Source organism: Falco peregrinus, chromosome 1 (assembly GCF_023634155.1).
Source record: "Falco peregrinus isolate bFalPer1 chromosome 1, bFalPer1.pri, whole genome shotgun sequence".
In the NCBI taxonomy this organism is placed as follows: Eukaryota; Metazoa; Chordata; class Aves; order Falconiformes; family Falconidae; genus Falco; species Falco peregrinus.
The window spans coordinates 44,706,619-44,719,100 of record NC_073721.1 but is presented as its reverse complement, the minus strand read 5'-3'; the positions used below and the strand labels follow the sequence as shown (position 1 = coordinate 44,719,100).

General features: G+C 47.9%; 1 protein-coding gene across 1 annotated transcript in view; it reads left to right on the top strand.

Annotated features, from left to right (window-relative positions):
- The window catches only part of CACNA1B (calcium voltage-gated channel subunit alpha1 B), a 296,336-nt gene that overhangs the window by 275,950 nt on the left and 7,904 nt on the right, over positions 1-12,482 (top strand). The window contains exons 41-46 of the mRNA XM_055817932.1: positions 4,832-4,940; positions 6,566-6,673; positions 7,959-8,071; positions 9,070-9,197; positions 10,314-10,440; positions 11,019-11,129. Coding sequence (XP_055673907.1) covers positions 4,832-4,940; positions 6,566-6,673; positions 7,959-8,071; positions 9,070-9,197; positions 10,314-10,440; positions 11,019-11,129 — 696 coding nt within the window. The remainder of the gene's footprint in view (positions 1-4,831; positions 4,941-6,565; positions 6,674-7,958; positions 8,072-9,069; positions 9,198-10,313; positions 10,441-11,018; positions 11,130-12,482) is intronic.

Sequence of the window (12,482 nt, the reverse complement as noted above, 5' to 3'; positions counted from 1 at the left end):
CCTTTTCCTGCAGAAACACTAACGAGCTCCCCTTACTCAGGAGGGGGATGCCTCCAAAACCACCTAATTAAAACCAAGGGCTGGAGAAGGGTTCCCCAAGCGCAGCTGGGAAACAGAGGCGGGGACTCCATCTGCTGCCAGCTGCTTTTCCTCAAAGGAAATTGGAGATGAAGGGAGGAAGAGGAGCAGCCGGGGGGAGGGGGAGGCCCTTTCCTGCCAGGTCTGGGCACCTGGGAGGGATTTTAACCTTTTTTTCTTCCTGCTTCCCAGCTATTTTCCTGGATACCCCTCATTTGTGGCTGGCAGTTTCCAAGGCACCCGAAGTGATGCAAGCTTTTTACTAGTGTGGGGAAGCATCGGGTGGCCTGACATCTCCATCAGCAGGCTCATATGTTTTCCTTCTGGAGTCCAGAAAGATGAAAACTTATCCAAATCAGATTTATTTATTTTTTACCAGATTTTTGCATTGACTTCCAAAGCACAAGGGATTGGTAAGACATGGCCTTGAAGAACAACTTCAGCCAGGAGTAACAGCAAAAATAGGGAGAGATGTTAATTTTACTTTAAATTGCCATGTACAAGCTAAACAAGTGGTTCAGTTGTTTGGCTTTTGTTAACCATGTTGTTGCCTATGCTGTATGAAAAGCATAGAAATTTTCTCTTGTGTCCTGGTTAAGGATAAAAATCAGAAGTTCGTGATTCATTTTTCAAAGACCAATTTTGGGTCAACAAGAAAATTCATCTTTGAGAAATTTTACCAGTTTCAGTTGGATTCCAGTTCCTTTTAAATGGGTCCTATAGAAATGTAAATGAATTAAAATACAGGTAAAAGTAGGAAGCAGCTTTGAAAACGTTGGAATTTCTTGCTCCGTGCATGTTGGAAGGAGATGTTTTTACATTAAGGTTGTTTTATAACGTTGGAGGGAAGAATTAAGGTATCTTTTTGTTTGCAGTTTCGGCCTTTCCATTGCATTTATGGCACTAGGAACATGCACTAGATGATGGGCAGGGACATTCTGGTGCCGAGTGCCTCCTCTGGGGCAGCTGTGCCAACATCTGGATCACTCCTTGGCTCCACTGGTGCCTATGGTGGTGTGGGGACATGGAGTGAGCATGTCTCACCAAGCTGCCTTCTCCCTTGCCTCCCACATGGCGTGGTGACAAAGCTATTTTGAATCAAAGATGAATTAATTCCTTTCTGGTACCTGCTTCATCTTCAGCAGGAGCTCTCACAGAAATGTGGCATATCCATTTAAGCAACATATTTTCTCATGTCAGGGGCTTCCAAGAAAGCAGTTTTCACTGGTATTGGGAGGGATCTGGGGCAGCTTGTAGCTGAGACCTGTCAAGCTTTGCTGTAGCAGGTTATAAGGCACTTTTGTCTCATTTTATGGGGTTTTTGGCTAAGAAATGGACAGCTGCTCTGCTCTGGTAAGTGCAACTTGCAGTCCACCTTGCAGTGCACGTGCTTCTCAACTGGCAGTCAACAACCTACCCCAGAGGAGGATGGGGAGATGTGTTCGGGTTTGCTACCCTGATAGGAGAGAGGGAGACATCCCACCCAAGCCAGACCAAGCCTCCCCTCTCCTGATGTGACTGCTAGTGCTGGCCATCCCTAGCTAGGGGCTGTGAGATGCATGAGGAGTGATACAACAACCCCGCCTTCTGCTGGTTGGTGATTTACCAGAAATTTCAATGACCTAAAGGTGTCTGGGTTGACCTGTTTGATCAGTTTGTATTTTGGGATGGGAAGAATGCTGTAGACCAGGCAGCATGGAGGGCAATGTGAGGAGGAAGGAAGGGACATGCTCTGGAGAAAGTTTTTGTGGTTGGTGGCTGGCTGCAGCACTCCTATGCAGCATTTCCATGTGGCTTTTGCTCAGCCAGCCTTCCTGCAAGTGTACCATTACAAGTGTGCAACCTCTTGGAACATCACTCTCTAAATCCTTTGTCCCTGATTAAATTTAGGAGGAAACACCACCACCCAGCATTGCTGCATATTGCTGGGACATGGCCCGTGTTTTGCATCCATGTCCTTTGGGAATTTGGTCTGGAAAGTCAGCTGGGGGGACCTGGGATATCTCAGTCCCAAAATGCATTTTGGCATTAGCTTTTGTGAGGATAGAGCTCTCCTGTGGGGAATTCTTTCTCATCTGCTTGTTCTTCACTTCCATGCATCTTCTTTCTCTCTCCATCCCTAAACTCTCTCTCCCACTGAAATGGGATTCAGTGGGACTCTGTAAGTGATAACCATGGACTCTTGTCGATATAACAATTTTTTTGTGTGCTGAGGGCAGAAGTCTGAATTGGAATCCTGTTTCATTCGACACCAGTGAACAGAAAAAAATTGTTGTGGCATTGCCAGCATTTGATACTCTCATTGAATTGTAAAAGGAGGAGAGTCTTGGTTTTATTTCCCTATCTCTGAGGCTTGTCAGACATGGAAGATAACCTCTGGGCGTGCTTTAACAAAAATCTTTGAGATTGTAATGGTTTGTCTCAGACTTCAGGAGGCAGGGTAAGCTGTTACATGAGTTTCTTGTCCCTTTGGCATGCAACGAGATCCGGAGACAAGTAATAAGATAAATAAGGAGGTCTCGTCTGTTCCGAATGTCAGCTCACTTCAGAAGCAGAATTTCTGCACTGGACCAGTGCCCTGTGCCCCCATCAGTGGTGACACATGTCCTGCCTGGAGTGGGGCATTTTCTCCTTGGCTGGCAGAAGGTACCAGGGCTGGAGTCTGTCCTCTTTCAGGCAGCAAAAGGCCTAAGGCAGCTAAGTTCATACTCTGGGAAACTGCGTATCAGAGATTTCTGTAAGCAAGGAGCTAACCCAGTGATGGACCAAGTCCTCGTTCACCAGTGTTGGCTCACGTTTGAGTAGAGCATAAGAGTAGGGAATCGGTGCTCACGCTGAGCACTCTGCCTCTCACCTCACCTGAAACTCCAGGCAGATCCCTGCTCTCAGCTACACGCTGTTTCCCCTCACCAGCAAAAAACCTGCCCATAAGCAGCAGCACTTCCACCGTGCAGCTTCCCCAGCCAGCGAGGAGGGTGAGTGGGGCTGCGTGAGGTACCCCTGAGCCACCGCCGTCACATCTGCAGCTAGGTCTGCGCTGGCAAAGCTGCAGCTACGAGAAACCCTCTCAACCATCGCCATTGCACAGTATTACAGGGTGCTGAGCCTGGGCAGGATCTGGCCTTGCCTGTGCGCTGCCTGCCAGGGCAGCTTGCTGCCTCGGTGAGCCCGCAGCCCACTGCTGGCTCTGCTTAGATTTCTTTTGCAGCATGTTGAGCTGTTGTTAAACAAAGAGAAGGTTTCTGAACAGTGATAGGGATCAAAATAACAGACTAAGCAGCCTTCAGATATGGATGAAATTCCCTCCCAAGCAAGGGGCCCAGGCCAAGCTCACACTTGGTTTTACAGGCTGCTGGGAGGCTCTGCTTAGACGGATGAATGCCCAGAGACTTCCTCAGGTTGCACGTACCCTTGGTGAACGGAAACACTGAGGCTCGTCTGATATGGGTCTGGCCAAGGAGGTTTCTGAACAGCTTGTGAAAGCCGAGGAGCTGAGAAATCATTAGATTGCCAAAGGAGAAGAAATCCATCCTTTAAATGTGTTGCTAAGGTTATCAGCAAGGCTTGTCTCGTCTGCATTTACATGATCTGCTGCCAGGAGTGTTAAGGGAGCCACAGTTTTCCAAAGCAATCTCAGGTACTTCATTGCTTACAAGAAGAATGACTTTGCCCTGTCAGAGCTGGTCCTGGCTGGTGATGAGGATGGAATTGCTACCAGGTCTGAAGATCTTGGAAGACACTGGTCCTGAGGGACTATTCCATATCTGTCCGGAAAGAACATAGTTGGGGGAAACTATAGTCCTCATCGTGTTAATCCAGCCTCTTCCTCTGTGGATAAGGTCCAGATGGAGCTGTGTAGCTCACTGACTGGAAGGAAAGGAAGAGACCTTCAGAGCTCCTAGGATGCCCACAGTGAAGGAAGTAAGAGACAGAACCCAAGGGTCTCAAATAAAAAGGATGTCACACACCTTTAGCAGCCAGCCCCAAACTGCCCCAGAGCACTAGAGCCACACCGCAGGGCTCACCAGCCTTGTTTTCAAGTGTGCTTCAGGCTGTGCATGAAATGCATCCTCGTGGAACCACTCCAGAGACTGCACAGCTCCTGTACAAAGCACTCACATGCCTCCTGTTGTCATTGTCACTGACAGTGCCTTCCTCACGTCCCACTCACCTGCACAGCTGGAAGAGGCTCGGTCACTTTCTGGATGGAGCTGCATCCTCGGATGGTAGATGCAAATCCTCCAGCATCTTCCTTCATGTGATGGTGCCAGGTCCCATTTGTTGCTGTCACTCCTGTTGTAGAACCATAACATGGGTGAGGGTAACTGGGGTAGGCAAGGATGGTGGAGGTGGCTCCACAGTTTGTATCTCCTGAGCATGCTGCTTTGGTAGGGTGACGGGTACCAGCCACGTGTCTGGAGGCTGCAGGTATAGTTGGAGACCATCAGGAGCAGGGTGCCAGGTTTGAAATGGAATGAGAGCAGTCACATCGGCTTCTTTTGGAAGGAGGCAGGATTGCAGTACAAATGCTGGCAAATCAATTGTTTAACCACTAAAACCACTGTTACAACTCAGACCTGCTCCTGAAAGGGAGGTGACATCTATATGGAAAAGATGCATTTTAGCTCAGTGTGCAAAAAGTTAACGGGCATTTGTAATCTGGCTGTTTCTAAGGCCTCACAGAGGGGGAGGGAAGGGGGGTGGGGGGAGGAATCCTGACTCACACTCACAGCGATTGCATTTCTCTCTCCAGCGCCTGGTGCGGATGAACATGCCGATCTCACCTGAGGATTTAACCGTCCACTTCACGTCCACGCTGATGGCTTTGATCCGCACTGCCCTAGAAATCAAACTCGCCTCAGGTGAGAGGGAGCTGATGTTTAACGGCATGCGGGGGCTCAGACCCCGATTTGGTGTCTTACCAAAACCACAGAAGTCCTGCCCCAGGTGGAAATGCTATTTTCATATTATCTGCCAGCGCCTGAGGACAAGGGAGCCTGGGGCAGGCAGCAGTGGGGTCCTGAGCATCACTCTGCCTTTGGGGTGGCTGCACACTGGCATCCCTGCCGACAAGTTGTGGAGAACTTTGGCCATCTCCATTGAGAGCTTTCAGAGAAGCCCTGTGCATGGGCTTGTTGCTGTACATCGGAGATGAGAGTTTCCACACCTCTTAACTATTCCAGCATGAGGGAGGAACAACCCTTTCTCTCCAGTTGCTCTCTGCTGGCAGCGAAGCAGTGACTCCAAGTGCTGTGAACTGCATTCTGCCTTGAGATAAAACTTAATTATTTAAGTGTTTAATCAGGCATTTACTTGACTTCCCAATTAAACTTTGCAATGTAATAAAATCATTGGCCTTTTCTCTGGGTCGTTACACTAGTTAATCAGGCTGGCTGGGGTCAGAATCAAGGCATGACTGGCCAAAGCGCTTTTATACCTCATTTAAAAGCTAACAGGAGGTAACAGTGCTCTTACAAGCAAAGGGCAGGGCAGGGTTAGGATGTTGTGCTTTTCCTAAGTGGTTTTAGGCCAGCCATTCAACCTCTACATATTAATTACCTCCCTCATATGTTGCTTAAACTTTGCCTTTGATGCTTTGGGTAGGCAGTGCTGGAAGACAACAAAAATTTGAGGTCACTGGGACTTCCCTAGGAGTGACACCAAGTATCGCTCATTTCTAAGGATACGTTTAGGACCGCCTGGGGTTTTAGGGGCCATCGCCTTATTTTAGTAATACCCTCTAGCTAAGGATGCAGCGAGTTTGTGTTATTTTAGGTTTCTAGTTACCTGTCAGCAATGGTAATCCAACCAGCCTTTTCCAGTTGAAAAAGGCTCCCCCCACCCTTGTCTTTGGCTGCACACTGGAAGGGAACCAGAGAAGAGAGCTCAGCTGATAGCGCTGGATTCTTTATAAGGTTTATATTTGCTGTGGGTTGTGAGGTTTTGACCTGTTTTGTTGATATGTGCTTTGTTTGAATAGGTGTCATGTGCTACATTTAATTGAGTCTTTAGTGGGACTAACAGGCCCTTAATGAACCCTCCCTAATGAGTTTCCTTGGGGAGTTCAAATCGCCACGTAGCAGAGTACCCAGAGCCTCCTCCCATTACTTTTCTCTTAGAAAAATAATCTCTGTCATTCAGATGAACTACTTAATTGGCTACCGTGCAGTGCATTCATCTGGGAGCTGGCCTGTTGGCTTACATATACTTTAATCACTTTCCACTTGTGTGTTAAGACCTCACTTTGGCCATTTGAATAATGCTGCTGTGTTCGGCTCTTTCTCTTTTACCTTGTGATATCGCTGCTGACACCGAACAGCGTGCTTACGTCTCATTGTCAAAGACTTTGGGAAAAGTTGGTGGAGAGGTTTTATAATCAACCATGGCATTGCCTTCTGTGTTTGCAGTGCCAACAGTGGTACGTGCGCACAAGGGTTTTCACTCTCCTTCATGTGCCTCTCTCTCTCTCCCCTATCCCATTCTGCAGGGGGTGTTAAACAGCACCAGTGCGATGCTGAGTTGAGAAAGGAGATCTCACTGGTTTGGCCCAATCTGTCCCAGAAGACGCTGGATTTGCTGGTGCCTCCTCACAAACGTAAGCGGTTCATCAGCCAGCCCCCAGCCCCTCACAGCCACCTAAGAAGCAGGTTTCTCCCTCCTTGCCCGCTCTGTCCCTAGCCCCGTCTAGGTGCACCTAGAGGATGCAACAAAGAAACCAAGTGCAGTTTGGCTTCTTGATGCCCTCCCTGCAGGGTTCACAGCTCACACCTCCATGCTATGGGCATATACGGAGCAGGGAAGCTGAGGTCACCTCTAGGCATGTATTTCATCATGCTGCAGCAGGTTTCCTATACTTAGAAAGAAAACAACAACCAACCCAGTGCCAAGAAGGGACCAGTGCCCTGTGTAGCCTCTTCCAAAGCCTTTTCCTGGCCTTTGTCTGCCTTCAGCCTGTGCCTTTCAGGATGAGAGAACAATTTCTACTCTCTGGGCTCCAGAAAACCAGGACAGGAAAATTAAAGTTTGCTGAGAACTTGCAGAATCACAAGTGGGGTATTTTAAGGTTAAAGGCCTTTGTGTCACTTGATGATGTACTGGGCAAATGTGCCAAGAAAATGGAAAGTTTGCCATTATCTTGATTGACCCAGACAAGGGCTCTGGATTCCTGATTAATAAGAATCAGTGCAGAGCAATAAAGACATTGTTAATTAAGAAAAAATGAGGGAGCTGAGGAGGTGCAAATCAGTGGGTAGTGACTGCTTAAGGCTTTTCTTCCCCTTCTCTCTTGATGGCTGTGTATCTGCTGCCTTAACCCTCTGCTGCACAGTAAGTGCTCCAGCCGTGCCAGGAAGGGCTGCTAGCACAGCTGTGAGGGTGGAAAAAGGCAACTGGAAAAACGCAATACTCTTTCAGTGTACGTTAGCCCATTATGCCCCAGTTGACTATAATCCAAAGAAATAGGAGTAAGGCTTCTTTGTTGATAAAAAGCTAGCTGTGGGTCTGGTATTAATTTAGCGAGTCTTCTGAGGGCAATGCTTACAATGCCACAGAGTTTTCCTGCCTGGTCTTGTTCTGCACGTTCTCTGCGAATGTTTGCTGCAGGGAGCTAGAGGCAGCGGCCATCCTCCTCAGGTGTGAAAGGCAGCAACAGGCAAAGATCTGAAGAAGTCTGTTGTAACTTTTTCTTTCTTTCTTTCTTTCTTTCTTTCCTCCACTTCTCTCTGTCTATTTTGCCTCATTGTTCTAACCTCACCTCTTCTTTTGCCTTGTTTTTGACACCCATTTGTTGTTTTTTCTTCTGCTCTTTGACTTATTCTTCTCCCGATCCTTCCCTGCTCCTCACATCAACATGTCTGCCGTGTTTCACCATCCTCTGGCAGCCGATGAGATGACTGTGGGGAAGGTCTATGCAGCGCTGATGATATTTGACTTCTACAAGCAGAACAAGAACACCAGGGAGCAAGTCCACCAGCCACCTGGAGGCCTGTGCCAGGTACCCAGCCACGCGGTAGCCTCTCGGTCCTGCCCCTGGGCAGCTCTGACGAGGGTCATCAGCACATTTCATCTAGAAAGCCTGGATGCTTCTTCATGCAGGGTTTGAAAATGCTCTTTCAGAAATGGAAACCTCTCCTCAAAGTCTCTTTCTGTCAAAAAAAAAAAAAACCAAAACTGTTGCAATTGCCTTTTCCAGTAGGTCAGGAAAGATCTTTTCAAAAAAATGTCAGGTGACGTTTGACAGGCTAAATGCTAGTTTCAGAAGTAGTAGCCTAGAGACTAGGGAACACTGAAAGATTTATTTGGGATACCAAAGAATTATTGAAAGCTGATGCTAGTTTGTATATAAAATGTTTAAGTTGCTCCTGAAAATGGGAATTAATCAAAATTGTTTTGGCTGTAAAAGATTTTAAGATTTTTACAATTTTTTTGAAAATATTTCCACACAACTGGCTTGGGGTTGTGTGCCCAATGGCATCAACCAAATTTCCTTCCCTCTCCTTGCTCTAACCTGCTGACTCCTACCCCTTATAATCTTAGCCTCCCAAAATCACCTCCAACACAAACCCACCTCCCGAAAACAAATTTTTATCCTTACCCTAGGACAAATATCTGTTGATTTCAGGATACCCTCCAGCTGATCTTCAGCATGGCCTGACTGGCTGGCTCACAGATGGGAGGCTACGACAGACGCTGTGTCTGAGCCACCTGAACTGCAGAGCCCCTTTGGTCACGTCAGTGGGTGCAATCCCCTAGGGACCGCAGGATGCTTTGTCAGAGGGCAGGGGGCTGCAGGACAACTTTGGCTTACCCAGAGCTGAGGGCAGCAAGTGTCCTGCAGAGCACCTTCCAGCTATGGGAAGGCTGGGGTGTGCTTTCTGCTGGGCTGATCCCTCAAGGTGACAAAGTGGAATTCTTATTAATGAGGAAAAGCACTGCAGGGCATCCCCTCCGCTCACAGCTCTGTCTCTGACAACCTTTCCTTGTGCTTCATAGCCTGGACCGGTGTCACTCTTCCACCCCCTGAAGGCCACCTTGGAGCAAACCCAGCCCACAGCGTTCAACAACGCAAAGGCGTTCCTTCGCCAGAAGAGCTCAGCCTCACTCAACAACGGGGGTGCCTTGTGAGTATCCCGGGACCTCCTCGCCAAAGCTGTGACACAGAAAGGGCACGCTGGGTGTATGCACCAACCCCAACCACTGCTGGTTCAGTTGCTTTGGAGGTGGGGCAGCACCGCTGGTGACACCAAAACCAATGGCTCCTTCACGCCATGGATGGGACAATTTCCCACCTGTGGCTACCAAAATTCCTCCCTGTGGCTCTGCTTCCCACTGCTGTCTCAGGTGTAGTTATCCACGTGGTGTTGGCATTGGGGTCTCCAGAGCTGTGTATTTTCTTAATGGTGTCCTCTGAATCTTAATTGGAGAGCTTGTCATTGTGGCTAGTTGTAAGTGTGAGTCTGCTCACAGGAATTTGGGATCATTGCAAAACAACCAAACACATCCCGACCCACCAACCCCCACTGCAGTGAGTTCATGGGAGTCAGAACGTCCTTGGGAACAAAGTCATCCCTCGAGCTCATGGCACTTGGCAATGGCAAGAGCTTCTTGAGACTTTCCAGGACAGAATCTGGCTCTTTGTCTTTAGGTAAAATAATACCTCCACAGAGAAGAGGACAGTTATTGTGTCAGTGATTCCTAATCTATTCTCCATTTCTTGCTCTTCAGGTGACTGTCCTCTGGGTCACAAGCACTATGGTTCTTTAGTAATAGACATCCAAAGTATAAATATCCCAAATAACTGTGATGGGGAAACTAAGATCAGACTGAACAGAGAAACCCAGGGCCACCTGTACCACTGTACCTTCAGTGTATGTACTTCAGCATGGCCACAGATGGGTTTGACCCATGTCCAGCTGGTCTTGGACATAATTTGCCTGAACTCCAAAATTCTTCATTCTTCATCAGAACTTAAGCTGCAGAAGTTGTTTTCCTTAGTTACTGGGGGAAAAAAAAAAAAAAAGTGATAGCTGGTTTGATTTCCTTGTTGCTCATGAGATCTTCAGGCTGTGTAGGAAGTGGCCAGGGACGTTATAGCTTCACCAGCAGCTGCGCCTATCCTGAAACTAGTTTCACAAGTGAAACCTCAAAGGGCATCTGAGCCATTTACCTTCATCACAACAAGGTCAGCAAAATCTCTTTGCAAAAGAATTAATCTTTTCCTCTTTTCCTTCTGACAGGCCAGCCTCAGAGGGTGGGATCAAAGAGTCCAGTTCTTGGGGGACCCAACGCACCCAGGATATGTTTTATGAAACCAGGACACCAGCTTTTGAACGAGGCCACTCAGAAGAAATTCCCATTGAACGGGTGAGAAAACAGGGTGAAGATGCGAAGATGGGGTGAGATGCAGTAGGTTTTAGAAATGCAGTAGGTTTTTAGAAATTTTAGAAAATGTTTGGAAAAAACAGGTAAAGACAGGGTGAAATGCAGTAGACGGCAGATCCGTCCCTTGCGACAAGCATTGTTCTGTCTCTTACAAGGCCAAGGTTGCCTGAATATTATGGAGAAAAAACAAATCCAGTAGCTTTTACAGTCTGATAGCTGTACATCTGGGCACGCTTTTAATGGAATTACACGTGGGCTGCAATAGGTTACTTAAGGTTATCTCTTCCTAGGTGTCCCATTGTCATCAGTGTATAAACTCAGATGAGGAGTTTCACAGGTCACCTGGGGCTTGTTGCCATGGCTGGTGGAAGAGCTTGGCCTGCTGTCATCCTTGTTGAAGACAGCACTGTAGATAGAGTAACCTGGGCACTCCACAGCTCTTAATTTACTCTCTTTCCCTCTTTACAATTAAACCAGACTTAGCAGAAGCCTGCTCAGATGAAGGCTTCAAAGCTGACGTTCATATTCTTGCTACTGAAACTATTTCTTGTTTCAATCAGGTGGTAGAAATGAGGGAAATCAGCCCCACACTTGCCAACGGGGAGCACCAACCAGGCCTGGAGAGCCAGGGGCGGGCAGCGTCCATGCCGCGCCTAGCTGCCGAAACTCAGGTGAGCGAGGAAGATGCTACTGGTGGTGGGAGGCTGAGAGCGGGTCAAGAACTCGGTATCTTCTCTCTGCTTGCCATGTTGTTGGAAGTTGCTTGCAAATATTTGTTTTAAAAGATGTTTGCTGAACCTGGAGACAGGTAACCAGCCTTTGTGCTTGGATGGCAGGTATTTATAGGTAGATACACCACTGTCCCAAGTTCTACTCATCCCTGGTTGCAGCAAAAAGAAACCAAAGAAATCCCTCTGGCTGGGTAGCTGACTCAGGACTACCTACCCAGTACTGTGTGTTCTCATTAACCGAGGACAATACTGTTTGCCAGCCTGTATTCCTGGAAGGCATGTGTTTCCCGTTGACAGTTGCATGCCGTCTATCCAGACAGCCAGTCAAGGCGTGCTCCTGTGCCCCAGCCGCAAAGAAAGCTGGAGATGTGCTGTGATTCTCTTTGATGAATGTAGTAGGTACAGAAGTACCAGGGAGTATGTGCCTGGTAGGCTGCATTGAGACGTTAAGCATCCTCCCTGGGTTTTTTTCTCTTCCCACTATATTATATATTTAGCATATATTGTATCGTGGCTTTGGTCAGTAAGATGTTGAGGATTTCCCTTGTTCAACTTCTTGTAAAGAAGCCTCATCGCTAAAGTTGACTTTTACAGCAACTTGTGGATGCTACTTAGCGTGCAGGATGTCATGGTTTTCACAGATCATTTTGGGGCATTTCACATGTTCATTGCCAGCTTGTTGTCCCGGCTGCTCTCCAGCCACCGTTCTGCCTCCTGTGTGTCAGAACATCTTACTGCTCACAGTCATGTCTCTCTCCTCCAAAGGGCCTGATTCATAGTCAGGAAGGAGCAGCCGGTGGCTGTGGGCTGTTTCCCTTGCTCTCCATGGGAAGCAGAATGTAAAGGGTACGCTGCACCCTAGAACTAAAAGCCTGTGTATTGCACGTAGGGCAATAGGTCCAACAGATAGCATCTTGTTGGTAATGTGCTCAGGCTGGCACAAGCTACACTTCATCAGCTAGCGCATTTCCCAGCTGACTTCAGAAACTGCAGCCTTTGTATGAGCACTGGGATTCTCTGTGTTATCGGGAACACTACTCAACATGCTTAATAAAAGAAAAAGACCCCAAAGCAAACCCATACCCCCTCCCTTCCCCCTTCCCAGAATAAAATTGTTCTTTATCCTGGACCACAGGTAGCATCTTTCCTTCCCAGGCAGTGCGGTTGGCAGCAGCAGTGCCAGCAGCATGAGCCTTTCCTCAGGGAACTCCTCTCCCCTGCACTCGAGTATTTGCAGGAGTGAGTGTCTCTTGCAGGAGCATGGTACGTGTTCCCCAGGGCACAGCTGCCCCA